Here is a 14,618-nt window from a genome sequence, read left to right as displayed (position 1 = left end):
TTTCTGTGTGCCTCCACCCCTTCATGAACTTTTATATAGACAAAGTTTCCCTGCTTTGTTGGGGGGGGGGGGGCAAGGGGGTTGAGAGCTCAGACTGGTGGCAGCAAGGAGGATAACTTTCTCCCCCTCCCATCAAGATGGGCAGTGATGAGCTTTTACACTCTTACTACTCTCCTGGCCCCAACCCCCTCCTCCCACACCGAGAGCCACCACTAGCCTCAAACTTCCCAACTGTTCAATTGTAGATGAAGCAGGTTGACAGAAAATATTTTCAAACCTATGCATTTCTTTATGTCAGGGGCATAGCCAGACCTGACATTTGAGGGAGGGGCACTAGGCATATAGGTGTGAGTAGAGCTTGGTATACTCCTAAATAATGCCTTAAGTAAACAGTCTGTCCTGCATCAACATAAACAACATGCACACTTATGGAAACTTTGGAAGCGCTGACATTTTTTTTAAATGAAGTTGCATTATCCTATAACAAACTCTACCATTATAGTAGACTTGAGTCTGGTTACCTCTCAGCACACATCGCAGTACCCTGGAAAATTACTGCACTGGCACATATCCCTCAACTTTACTTCTTAAGAAATATAAAATACCTCGATATGCGCCAGGATTTAGGAACTGGGAGCGGAGGGGTCTGTGGGAGCTGGGTCAGGTGTGGGAGGATGGGGAACTTCTCACTTTTGAGGCAGTGCCTCCAACGCCTTCCAATTCCGCCAATTGAGGGCGTACAAAGGAAGAGTTGAGCCTGGAGGAAACACAATTAGAGCGGGCAATGGCTGGAGGAGGTGGTAGAGGAGGGATATCTCGGCTCTATAAAGCACTCCTATTTCAATCACAGCCCATCCTGCACTATACACAAAAATGGGAGAAATTACTAGGGGCTTCCTATGAATACCACATGTGGGAAAGGGTGTTTACATCTTTGCTTAAAGTGTCAGTCTCTAATGCTTTGGTAGAAAATGGCTACAAAATATTATATTGTTGGTACTTATATACCACAGAGACTAGCCAAGATGTTTAGGGGGGGGGGGGGGGTCTGCTCTCTGCTGGCAACAATGTGGTATGGAAGGTGACATGGTTCATATCTGGTGGGCTTGCCCACAGGCTCAACAGTACTGGATGAGGGTTTTGAAATTGATCGCTAGTATAACAAAAAATTGCTTTTCCCATGAAAATGGACCATTGCTTACTACATATAAGACTGCAGGACAGCAAAAAGTATGCGCACCAATTGGCCACTCAGATATTGGCGGCTAGCAAACTAGAGCTGGCAGCAGCATGGAAGCAGCAGACTCTGTCGAGATTAATGGCAATCCTGTGGAAATTGGACTATATTCAGTTGATGTCTAAGCTGACTGCTATGCGACTGGGTTGTCTGCTACCCTATCATCGTGTTTGGGATCCATACACTGAGTGGTTGGCACAACCGGACTCTACCTTGATAATTAACTAGGGGGGAGGGAGTGGTGGTGGGGGGGGGGGGGGGAGGTGGGAAGGGGGACATAAACAGTTGGTTAAAGCTATACAGAAGGTGTTAAAATTTGAAGTTGGAAAGCATAAGACTGAATATTTGCATTTACATTTGTATGTTTTGTCTTTATTCAATAAAAACTAAAAAAAATATATATATATATATAAAATACCTTAAGCTGTATTAATAAAATAAGTCTTCTTGTCCTTTCCTTTGGTTCTACTGCTTTCTCTCCTTTCTGAAGCTGATATGACCCCATAGTTATGCCACTGCTTTATGTTCCAGTTTTTATTCTTTATTTAGATTTATTTTCTTTTATCTAGCTTTTCCTTATAAATTTATCTTTATCCACATTTCCTCTCCCTTCTGATTTCTAAGGTTTTTTTTTTTTCTGTTGCTCAATTTATTTTATAATTTTTATAACTCTGCTTTATTTTTGGTTCAAACATTAACAGTCTCACTGTATTATTAACAAATCATAGAAATCCCCTCAGGTCCTGTAATCCACTGGATTCCACTATTTTCTGTTTTAGAAGCATTTCCATTAATTTATTCACCACAGAGGTCAAACTAAACAGCCTATAGCTCCCAATCTCCTCCTTACTACCACCCATCTCCAGAACTACTCCCAACTCTATAAAAGCACTAAAAAGGACATACAGTGGAGCTGCCAGACCTCCACCATCTACAGCCCCCCCTCCCCGACATCCCCTACCCGACATGAGGGCCCAGGGGGCTGGAGATCCGGTGAATCTCCAGCCCCCCTAACACCCAAAAAGAAGCCCTGGTAACCCCATCCCCATCTTCCCTGGATGTCTAGCGGAGCCCTCCCCCCAACCCCGTACCTCTCTGACAGAAGAGGGAGTAGCACATTCCCTTCTCATCCAGCGCCACCTTCAAAATGGCAGCATCCTTCCCTGCCCAGTGCATCCTGGGATGTGCTAGGTAGGGATTCTCCCTCATATAAGGGCCCCCCGGGCCCTCGTGTTGGGGGGGAGGGGTGTGGGGGCTTGCAGGGGGCACTAGCCACCAAGGCCTTGATCACTTTTGGAGGGGTTTGGGGGGCTTGCAAATGCATGCAGGACAGGTCTCCCCATTCCTCCCCAATGTTCCACAAACCCTAACGCCAGCTCTGAGCTGGCATAGGGTTTGCTGCTGGAGCAGCAACAATACTTGGCGCACTGCCCACTGAGAATTAGGGAGGAATAGATAATGCCCTGTTTAGCATGTGGTTGCCTGCTCATTGTATTCAGAGCTGATGAGCACATTGTTACATGTGCTCACTGGCTCTGATCATTGGGCGGGAGCAAACGGAGGAGCTAGTATGGCGCTACTGGCCTCTAGTGCCCGCATTTGCTTCTGATCATCAGGGCATCAGAGACTTATCACTGGAATGCTCTGATGTTTCACTTATATATTCTGACATTTGTCATCTTTTGCTCAATTCTGACCTGAAGGTTCTACTTTTGAAAGCTATCAAAAATATTATTATGCTAATCCAATAAAAACGGTATATAATATCACTTTCTTGTTTTATTTCTATTTAACGTTAAAGTGGACTAAAATGGCAACCACACTACTTTATCCATGATTTAAAAAGGAACAGCAGCTCTCCAATATTACATCTTCCAAAGGATAAAATCAAAACAAAAACAAAAAAGACTGATGAATTTAACTTGCAACTGAAGTAACATTTTTGCTACTAGTATCACTATGAGGCTCATTTTCAAAGCACTTAGCCTCCCAAAGTTCCATAGAAAGCTATGGAACTTAGCCTCCCAAAGTGCTTTGAAAATATGCCTCTATGTCATTTTGATAAAAATTCAATGTGTAATTGAACTTGTTTCTGGTAAACGTATCCTTATATTAAGGTACCCATCAGGATCCCTCCTGTTTTCACCTGCCTGCTAAGCAAACAATCCTGGATCTTAAGAAGTGAGCCTAGGTCTCTAAATAGGGTAGATGAATAAGCATTGATCTTACATGCAATTCTTAGGAGTTACTACAAAGGCACAGTAGGAACGACAATACAGAACAGTGACAGAATGTGAATGACATACTTTGGGTCCCTTGTATCTGGCACATCTCTATGGTAGCCCAACCGGTTACTAATAAGAACATTGAAGGAATGCTTCTGATATCCCAAGTCTCTCACCTCCTGATCTTGTTCATTAAAAATCATGCCTGCAATGCAAAGATGTTGAAATTAGTTACACTGGCTTAGAAACTAGGCATTTACACTCATCATGACAGCAATTTACTTCTATATAACAAAAGAGAGGAAACGAAGTACAAACTAAAGTCCAAACAAAAAAAACAGCACCACGGGCCTTTAAAAATGGAACACAGTTCTTTAATGAATGAGCCTTGACAAAAAGACCCGACACGAGCCATGTTTTGGTGACTAGCACCTGCGTCAGGGGTCACAGTGATGACGTGGAAAACTCTGGGAATAAGTCGAATATATTCCTCTACAATATATTATTCCTTACCCCACGTTTCATATAGTAAAAGCTACAAAGCACCAAGGCACTTTCACTTTCTGTATCCAAACGGATGAAAAAGTGAAAGTGCCTTGGTGCTTTGTAGCTTTTACTATATGAGACGTGGGGACCCCTGACGCAGGTGCTAGTCACCGAAACACGGCCCGTGTCGGGTCTTTTTGTCAAGGCTCATTCATTAAAGAACTGTGTTCCATTTTTAAAGGCCCTTGGTGCTGTTTTTTTTGTTTAGCAAATTACTTCTGCCATAAATTTAAATCGCTAAAGAAAAGCTTAAACAGGCCTATACCAACTATAACAAAAGGCAGATAAAGCAAAACTGCTGTTGTAGAGTAATAAAATAAACTATGATTCTATTGCTTTTAACACATTTTCTGTTTGAGTATGCATCACAAACTCATTTTATTTATAAAAAAAAAAAAGATGCACTAAATCAATAGCATGTAAATAAATTTAAAAATTAAGCGTAAGTGAAGTGACCTACTTCTTCTTCTACTTATATCTATAGCACTACTAGACGTACGCAGGGCTAGGTACTTTATCTGTCCCTAGTGGGCTCACAATCTGAGGTGTGTGGTGGTTTGTTTTGGTTTTTGTTTTTTTTGTACCTGGGGCTATGGAGGGTTGTGACTTGTCCAGGGTCACAAGGAGCTGCAGTAGGAATCAAACCCAGTTCTCCAGGTTTGCAGATCACTGCACTAACCATTAGGCTCCTCCTCCTAAATATTTACTTACGCAAAGTAGGCTTGTCTAGTATTTTTTTTGCTATTGCTCTTCTTTTGTGGAACCTTCTGCCCAGTAATTTGAGAACAGAATCTGATTTATCGTCATTGCACAGGGGCCTAAAGACCAGAATGTTTTCTTTATAAAGCTTATGATACTGATCCACAGGTGTTTTACTGGATCATTAGGCTATTTTTATTGTTAGACTGAAAGGTTTGGAACAGAAAATTTTGAAGCGTCTTGGAATTGGTTTTCTATTAAACGCAATTTGTTTTTAATAAAACTTAGAAACAGGATATTAAAAATCTGTATGTGTGTTTGATTCCCACCCCTACCAACATTAGCTACATTCTTTGATTTATAAGTTGTAAAACTAATTAAGTGAGCAGGAGAGAAATTGATTTCATAGCAAGAATTAAATACTTTTATCAATAAGCCAGTAATCCTAATCTTGGCAATAGATTAATTCTAGTTTTCCTGCAGGTCACTGAAAAGCAAACATAAAATAAAGCAAACAAATACACAGGGCTTTTTTTGAGGGGGTACTGAGTACCGGCACCTTTTCCACTGTCTGCTAAACTTGACCCATGGTTCTCGTATTTTAATGAAAGAGCTCAGGTTCTAAGTACAAATTCTGCCTTGTCATAGATTCTGTGACTGGTTGCAGGGGTCCTGTCTATTGTAGGGTGGGTCCCTCAATGATCACTCCACCCCTGAAGGGTGGTCTGGCATTTGAGTACCGACACCTTTTTTGCTAGACAAAATGCACTGCAAATACATCAGAGTCTTTATATTAGTTTAAGCATCCTTACTTCCTTAATAACTTTAAATAACTAAAACCTCACCAATACTAAGATGCAGATAGTAGTCCAGCAGTGAGATGGGGACAATTTCAATCTTTTGCACACAGTGCCACATGTATGATTATCTCCCAACTGGTGAGAGATTATATGTGCGCACTCAGCATAAAAAGCTCCTGCCTCTCAGAGTACAAGTACAATCCCTGGAGACTACACTGGCAGCAAAAAGGAACAGAGGGGACCTACAGGGAAAAAGAAGAACAGGCCCATCTCTGATCTGGTAACTTCTGTGATATCTTGGAAAACAAATGTCTACTAGAATGAAATCACCATTTTGATGCAGCAGATCATGATCCTCATGCTCCAGGTGATGCATTATCTAATGGGGCAAGTGTCTTAGAAGGAGGGGTTGAGACTGCTGGAATGTGGATAGCTGGAAGGCTGGTGAGCATGAGGATCAGTTGATTGTCAAAGTATAAAGGTGGTGGACATCACGCATCATCTATATAGGATTTTAGGCATAGGAAGAAAGCAGTTGCAAAGCTTGGCTTATGTTAATTAGGCTTGATATACTATAAATCATATAATACCTGTGTAGTTTACAAATGTATTTATTAAAAATCAAAGAGAGAGAAAGGAATAGGAAAGAAATGCCTAGGAATAGACATTCAATTTTATATAGACCAGAAAAGCAGCATAAAGGGTATGGTACATATAGCTCCCCATCCTAGCAAGCCTACCTAACTCTTCGTCCTTCGAAGTTCAGCCTGCAGGAAAGGGCAAGGGTTCTTAAACAGGAAAAGCTTTATGGGAAAAAAATTAGTTTTCAGAGCTGTTTTGAAATTTTTTAGGGATGGCTCCAGTCTAACCTCAAGAGGTAACCAATTCCAGAGGATAGGCGGACTAACCTTGAATGCTATTTTCCTAGTTAATTTAGTACATAAGTATTGCCATACTGGGAAAGACCAAAGGTCCATCAAGCCCAGCATACTGTTTCCAACAGTGGCCAATCCAGATCACAATTACCTGGCTAGATCGCAAAAAAGTACAAAACATTTTATACTGCTTATCCCAGAAATAGTGGATTTTCCCCAAGTCCATTTAAAAACGGTCTATGGACTTTTCCTTTAGGAAGCCGTCCAAACCTTTTTTAAACTCCGCTAAGCTAACCACTTTTACCACATCCTCTGGCAACAAATTCCAGAGTTTAATTACACGTTGAGTGAAGAAAAATTTTCTCCGATTCGTTTTAAATTAACTACATTGTAGCTTCATCGAATGCCCCCTAGTCCTAGTAATTTTGGAAAGCATGAACAGACGCTTCACATCTACCCGTTCAACTCTATTCATTATTTTATAGACCTCTATCATATCTCCCCTCGGCCACCTTTTCTCCAAGCTGAAGAGCCCTAGCTGCTTTAGCCTTTCCTCATAGGGAAGTCGTCCCATCCCCTTTATCATTTTCGTCACCCTTCTCTGCACCTTTTCTAATTCCACTATATCTTTTTTGAGATGCGGCAATGAGAATTGAACACAATATTCGAGGTGCGGTCGCACCATGGAGCGATACAAAGGCATTATAACATCCTCATTTTTGTTTTCCATTCCTTTCCTAATAATACCTAAGATTCTATTTGCTTTCTTAACCGCAGCAGCACACTGAGCAGAAGGTTTCAACGTATCATCAACGACGACACCTAGATCCCTTTCTTGGTCCGTGACTCCTAACGTGGAACCTTGCATGACATAACTATAATTCGAGTTCCTCTTTCCCACATGCATCACTTTGCACTTGCTCACATTAAAAGTCATCAGCCATTTAGACACCCAGTCTCCCCGGCTCGTAATGTCCTCTTGTAATTTTTCACAATCCCCCGCAATTTAACGACTTTGAATAACTTTGTGTCATCAGCAAATTTAATTACCTCACTAGTTACTGCCATCTCTAGGTCATTTATAAATATGTTAAAAAGCAGCGATCCCAGAACAGACCCCTGGGGAACCCCACTAACTACCCTTCTCCATTGAGAATACTGACCATTTAACCCTACTCTGTTTTCTATCTTTTAACCAGTTTTTAATCTACAATAGAACACTACCTCCGATCCCATGACTCTCCAATTTCCTCTGGAGTCTTTCATGAGGTACTTTGTCAAACGCCTTCTGAAAATCCAGATACACAACATCAACCGGATCCCCTTTGTCCACATGTTTGTTTACTCCTTCAAAGAACTGAAGTAAATTGGTCAGGCAAGATTTCCCCACACAAAAGCTGTGCTGACTTGCTCTCAGTAATCCATGCCCTTGGATGTGCTCTGTAATTTTGTTTTTAATAATAGCCTCTACCATTTTCCCCAACAATAGCTCTGCAAGCTCATTTTTCAGTTCTATCAGTACTGTGGGATGAATACCATCCGGTCCAGGAGATTTGCTACTCTTTAGTTTGTAGAACTGCCCCATTACATCCTCCAGGTTTACAGAGAATTCAGTTTCTTCGACTCGTCAGCTTTGAATACCATTTCCGGCACCGGTATCCCACCCAAATCTTCCTCGGTGAAGACCGAAGCAAAGAATTCATTTAATCTCTCCGCTACGGCTTTGTCTTCCCTGATTGCCCCTTTTACTCCTCGGTCATCTAGCGGTCCAACCGATTCTTTTGCTGGCTTTCTGCTTTTAATATTTTACTATGTGTTTTTGCCTCCAACACAATCTTTTTTTTTGAAGTCCCTCTTAGCCTTCCTTATCAGCACTTTGCATTTGTAATGGATAAAATCTATAGTGGAGGACAACCAGCATATTCTGCTGTAAGGAGCATATAGCATGAGTAGGCATAAAAGAGATGAGAAGATTATGTATGAATAAAGGCATGCCAGAGTGCACAACAGGATTTACTAGAAACATGAATAGTATTCCGTAAGTTATTGTGACCCAACAGAAGTCCTTCAGCAGTGGCGTAACTTGATCAAATTTCTTTGCCCCTTTATTGAGCTTGGCTGAGGTGTTATGTACCATCTGGAAGAGACTACACTGTGATGATTTATTTTCAGGCGCAGCGACAGCAGTGAAGAGGACAACACAGCTTCTCCCTTCCCTCACACAGTGTCCTGCCCTTACGGAAACAGGAAATGCATCATCGCAGAAGGCGGGACACTGTGTGAGGGAAGGGAGAAGCTGGAGGCGAGCCCGCTGTGTTGTCCTTTTCACTGCCGTTGCTGCGCCTGAAAGTAAAAGGCTTAACCACGCCACAAGGGGGTGGGGGAAGGATGGAGAGGAGGGCTGTCAATTGGGGAGCTGAGGGCGGGCAGGAGCAGAGGGACCGTCCGAGAGCTGCCTGGCTGCAGCCCTGCTGCGCCAGGCAGCCCTGCATTTGGAAGGACAGGAGCCAGGGGAAGGTCATGGTTGTGCTTTGAACACCATTTCTGGCACCGGTATCTCTCCTAAATCTTCCTCGGTGCTGCTTAATACTGATTATAAGATGATATTCACAAAAATCCAGGCTCGCAGGCTGCGGGGGCTGATGCCCCACCTGGTCCATGAGGATCAGGTGGGCTTCACTGAAGGCCAACAAGGCTGTGATAATATTCGATGCCTCCTACATGTGATCCAACAGGTTAGAGATGAGACCACCCCGGTATTATTGCTCTCCTTAGACGTTGAGAAGGCGTTCGACCGGGTGGACTGGACATTTTTGTTCACGGTGTTGAGGCAGGTGGGCTTGGGGGATAGGTTTCTCCATTGGGTGGCTCTGCTTTATACTGGCCCCTTGGCAACGTTGAGAATTAATGGCTCGGGGTCCAAACTGGTTGAGCTTCATAGAGGCACACGACAGGGCTGTGCACTCTCTCCTCTGCTCTTTGCTTTATCTATAGAACCCCTCGCTAAAATAATAAGGGAGCATGGGGACATACGGGGCGTGATTAGAGGCAGGAAGGAACATAAGATCATGCTTTTTGCAGATGATATTTTGATGACGCTGGCCAATCCATCCCGGTCCCTCCATCATGTTATGGCAGTACTGCAGCGCTATGGCCGTATGTCCGGCTTTAAAATTAATGTTGCAAAATCAGAGATACTGAACATCTCGACGACCCCGCATGAGGCGGATATGATAAAGAAGGCCTACCCATTTATATGGGCAGCAAAGTCAATAAGATATCTGGGAGTCCAGATTACGGCCAAGGTAGAGGGTCTCTTCACTGCGAATTTCCCAGCGAAAGCCCGGGAGCTTTTCTCGGAATTAGATAGATGGGAGGGTCTCAATGTCTCCTGGACAGGTAGGATTAACGCAGTCAAAATGATTCTTCTGCCAAAATTACTATACATGTTTATGGCGCTGCCAGTGCCGATTCCACGCTCCTTTTTCAGGCAACTCAATAAAAGAATGTTTGCATACCTCTGGAAAAAAAGGCCTCCCAGGGTGCGACGTGCGGTAATGTTTCAACTGCCCAAGGCGGGGGGCATGGGAGTCCCCAATTTCTATCTTTATTATCAGGCGGCTCAGTTACGAGTGCTGGCTGAATGGGAACCGCATAACACCAAAAAATGGCTCCATTGGGAGAGGGCATGGATGGGCACTTGGTTCCTGGGTAAGGTGCTGTGGGGGCAGAAAGAGGGCATGTTAGCCGCAGCACGTAGACTCCCGATAGTAATGAATCATCCGCTTTGCACATGGCTCTCAATAAGGAAGAGGGTATTCCCTGACACACTGTACTTCCTACAAACAGCCATCTGTGCCGCCCCTGGCTTTTTGTGGGGTGAGAATGAAAAGGCATACCAGATTTGGGCGAATAAGGGCCTATGCACGCTAGGACAACTGTGGGAGGACGGGAGAGTTAAGGGATTTGAGGAGCTACAGGCTGATTATGATCTAAGGGAGAGAGATATGGTCTATTACCATTGCCTGAGGAGCTATATACTCAAGAAGGCCTCTGAGGAACTGGATCTTGCTGAGACTGGGCTGGAACGAGCATTGAGAGGGGGAGGGAGGAAAGGGAGTATAACACGGATTTATCGGGCAGTATTGCTCTTGACCACCCCTATAGAGCCATATACCCGAAGATGGGAAGAGGCATTGCAGAAAACGTACACAGCGGAGTGGTGGGCGAGTAGCTTTAGATTTTTATTAAAGCCTTCTATTGCCCAGCCAATGATTGAGAACGAGTATAAGATGCTATACTGGTGGTATTATACTCCGGAGAGGCTACACAAGATCTATCCAGGGGTCCCTTCAGACTGTTGGAGAGAATGTGGCGATATGGGTACCTTCATGCATGTCTGGTGGGGATGTCCAAAAGTGCAAACATATTGGCAGCAAGTGATTGACAGGGTCAATAGCTTGTGTACAGGGGTTTATCAGACTAGAGCGGAGCACTGCTTGCTTCATGTGCGACCACCAGGATGCCGTGCGTCAGAACATAAGCTCGCTATAATTATATTTACAGTAGCTAGATTAGTCCTGGCGCGAGCATGGAAGCAGGTGGAAGTGCCATCAATGCGCAGGATGGGTCTTAAACTGGATCATATCTACCAGATGACCAAATTAACAGCATTGAGGACAGGGCACATTCAGAAGTTTCAAAAAGTGTGGGAACCTTATGAGAAGAATAATGTTGTTTTTCAACCTGCCGACAGATAGTTGAGGTTAGAGGGGGGGAGGGTGATCTCTGGGAGGGGGGGGGGGGGCGAGGTTTTGATGTTATTTGCATTTACTAGGAGCAACATGTTAGAATGTTCAGATTTTTTGTATTAAGAGGTGATTGGGTCTGCGCACCCAGACAGTTGCTGTTATTGGAAAATTAAATAAAAAATTTTTTTTAAAAAATCTTCCTCGGTGAAGACCGAAGCAAAGATTTCATTCAATCTCTCTGCTACGGCTTTGTCTTCCCTGATTGCCCATTTTACTCCTCGGTCATCTAGCGGTCCAACTGATTCTTTTGGCAGCTTCCTGCTTTTAATATACCTAAAAAAATGTTTACTAGGTTTTTTTGCCTCCAGCGCAATCTTTTTTTCAAAGTCCCACTTTGACTTCCTTATCAGCGCTTTGCATTTGACTTCCCATTCCTTATGCTGTTTTTTATTTCAGTCGGTTCCTTCTTCCATTTTCTGAAGGATTTTCTTTTAGCTCTAACAGTTTCCTTCACCTCACTTTTTAATCACGCCGGCTGTCGTTTGGGCTTCCTTCCTCCTTTTTTTATATGCAGAATATATTTGGCCTGGGCTTCCAGGACGGTATTTTTGAACAGCATCCATGCCTGATGTAAATTGTTGACCCTCGCAGCCGCTCCTCTAAGTTTTCTTTCACCGTTCTTCTCATTTTATCATAGTCTCCTTTTTTAAAGTTAAACACTAACATATTTGATTTCCTATGCATACTTACTTCAAAGCTAATATCAAATCTGATCATATTATGATCACTGTTATCAAGCTGCCCCGGCACCATTACCTCCCGCACCAGATCATGCGCTACACTAAGGACTAGGTCTAGAATTTTTCCTTCTCTTGTTGGCTTCTGTACCAGCTGCTACATAAAGCAGTCCTTGATTTCGTCTAGGAATGTTACCTCCCTAGCGTGCCCCAATGTTACATTTACCCAGTCAATATCAGGATAATTGAAATCACCCATTATTACCGTGTTGCCTAGTTTGTTAGCGTCCCTAATTTCCTACAACATTTCTACATCCATCTGTTCATCCTGGCCAGGCGGACGATAGTACGCTCCTATCATTATCCCTTTCCCCTTTACACATGGAATTTCAATCCATAGGGATTCCAAGATGTGTTTTGTTTCCTGCAAAATTTTAAATCTATTTGATTCAAGGCCCTCCTTAACATACAGTGCTACCACTCCTCCAATTCGATCCACCCTATCACTACGATATAATTTGTACCCCGGTATGATAGTGTCTCCTTCAACCAGGTCTCAGAGGTGCCTATTATATCTAATTTTTCATTTAGTGCAATATGTTCTAACTCTCCCATCTTATTTCTTAGGCTTCTGGCATTTGCATATAGAAATTTCAAACTATGCTTGTTGTTCCTAGTTATATCATCATGCTCAGTACGTGACAGTATTAATTTGCAATCTTTTGTCTGATTTTTATTTTTAAGGACACCTAATCTACTATGGTTTCTTTTGCAACCTCACTATCGGGATACCCTATCTTCCCTGTTTTGGTTGTATCTTTGAAATCCGAACCATGCGCTTTTGAGCAACTGTCGGCCTTCCCCCAGTTTCTAGTTTAAAAGCTGCTCTATCTCCTTTTTAAATGTCTATGCCAGCAGCCTGGTCCCACCCTGGTTAACTTGGAGCCCATCCTTTCGGAATCGGCTCCTCCTTCCCCAGAATGTTGCCCAGTTCCTAACAAATCTAAAACCCTCCTCCCTGCACCATTGTCTCATCCATGCATTGAGATTCCAGAAGGGTCCAAGATTAGAATCATAGTTAAACAAAAGAGCTTAGTCACACCTTGCCAGTGCTGCTTTTTCAGGCTCATGTAGGGTCAACCAAGCCAGAAACATTTTTAACTGCAATACCATGTTTCACTTTGCTAGCATCCAGCACTGGGGCCTTCTGCATCTATCCTGGCTTTCACCATTACTTCATTTTCTTAAAAACAAAAATAAAAGTTCCCTCTGTACCCTGCCTTCTTAAACACACATCCGCAGGCCAAATGCACAGCATTCTAATGAGTCAGCCACCTGTGCAAATACAGCATAAGCTCAATAGTAATTAAGAAGCAAAGTCACAGTAGCACAAGCCTATGTATATCTGTGCACTCAGGACTATGCTATTTTTCTCCTGTCAAATTTACCTGACATGAGAAGCTGTTGGTCATCTAGGATGGAAACAGAGACCAGACATTAAAATAGCTCCCCAGTTCTATCACAAATTTCAGCTCTCATATGTTTTATACTACTAGTCTTTTTACTACCTCCCCAAATTAGTACTCACCAGCCACCTGCAATTTAGAGAGATAAAAGACTAGAAAGGCCACGCGTATGAGAAAAGCAATTCTTTAATTATTTACCAAGAGAAAGTTACAATTACGGCCAGTTCGATGAGCAGAATCAAGATGGCGTCAGTAACGGTTGAGTGATCCCGGACCTCCTAAAAGTTTAAGAGTGAACGAGCGAGAGAATTTCTATCCCCAATTTTCAGATGGGGAAAAGAAAGGGGAAAACGCTGGCTCCTACCTCCGCGGTTCCAGCGCCGACGCCAACCTCTTGTCAAGCGACGCTCGAGAACTTTGGAGTCGGGATTCTTGGCGGGCAGGCATCTACTTCAACGGGCTCGCCCCTCTCTGGAGCACAGCGCAGCGCGGAGGGAGCAACACCGAGTCCCCCCTCTCTCACTGCTCCTCCACAACCCGGAAGTGTATTAGTGCCGGTGGGATCACAGCAGTTTGAAGCCAGAACTTCAATGTTTGTGGACGGAGGACCCTCGAGCACGTCGACCCCGGGGAAGGAAACAACAAGTCAGGAACAAACGCTGGTCGGTGTCCCTGCTACTCGTGGCCCTACCTCTGAGAGTGGTGGTGGATTGAAAAGACCAACTCAGGTGACTATGAATACGCTATGGGACGCAATTCAAGAGGTGAATAACACATTACTTCAGATGAATGTTTCCATTAAAGGTGAAATTATGGAACTGAAACTAACTAGTCATAATCTGTCTATCAATGTTCAGGAACAAAAAGAACAAATATTGACTATGGAAAATGAGGTTAAAAATTACAAAATTTAACGCTGACCTTGATTAAAGATAAAGAAACTCAGGAAAAAAAATTAGAATACCTGGAAAATAAAGGGCGGAAGAATAACCTGAGACTATTGAATTTTCCCAAGTCGCCTTTAATTACAGCAATAGATATGCTTAAAAAATGTTTTGGCGATATATTGGGGATCCCAGTAGAGGGGTATCCCCCCTATAACACGGGCTCAATATATCTCTGGAGTAGTGAGATCTTCTAAAGAGCAACCCCAGGTTACTCCTAATTTGAATTTGACTGAATTTCTTGAGAACTCCCTGGAACTGATTACAGCGAGGACAACGTTAATTGTTACCTTTGCTCTTGAACGGGACAGAAATAATATTTTAAGATTATATTTTCG

General features: G+C 43.1%; 1 protein-coding gene across 3 annotated transcripts in view; it reads right to left on the bottom strand.

The window, feature by feature from the left end:
- Window positions 1–14,618, bottom strand: part of GALNT11 (polypeptide N-acetylgalactosaminyltransferase 11) — a 125,234-nt gene that overhangs the window by 101,881 nt on the left and 8,735 nt on the right. For all 3 annotated transcript variants that reach the window (XM_030198319.1, XM_030198326.1, XM_030198333.1), the window contains exon 3: window positions 3,544–3,667. In XM_030198319.1, coding sequence (XP_030054179.1) covers window positions 3,544–3,667 — 124 coding nt within the window. The remainder of the gene's footprint in view (window positions 1–3,543; window positions 3,668–14,618) is intronic.

Source organism: Microcaecilia unicolor, chromosome 1 (assembly GCF_901765095.1).
Source record: "Microcaecilia unicolor chromosome 1, aMicUni1.1, whole genome shotgun sequence".
Classification (NCBI taxonomy): Eukaryota; Metazoa; Chordata; class Amphibia; order Gymnophiona; family Siphonopidae; genus Microcaecilia; species Microcaecilia unicolor.
Note: the sequence above shows the minus strand (reverse complement) of the source record. Positions and strands in the feature narration are given on the sequence as shown.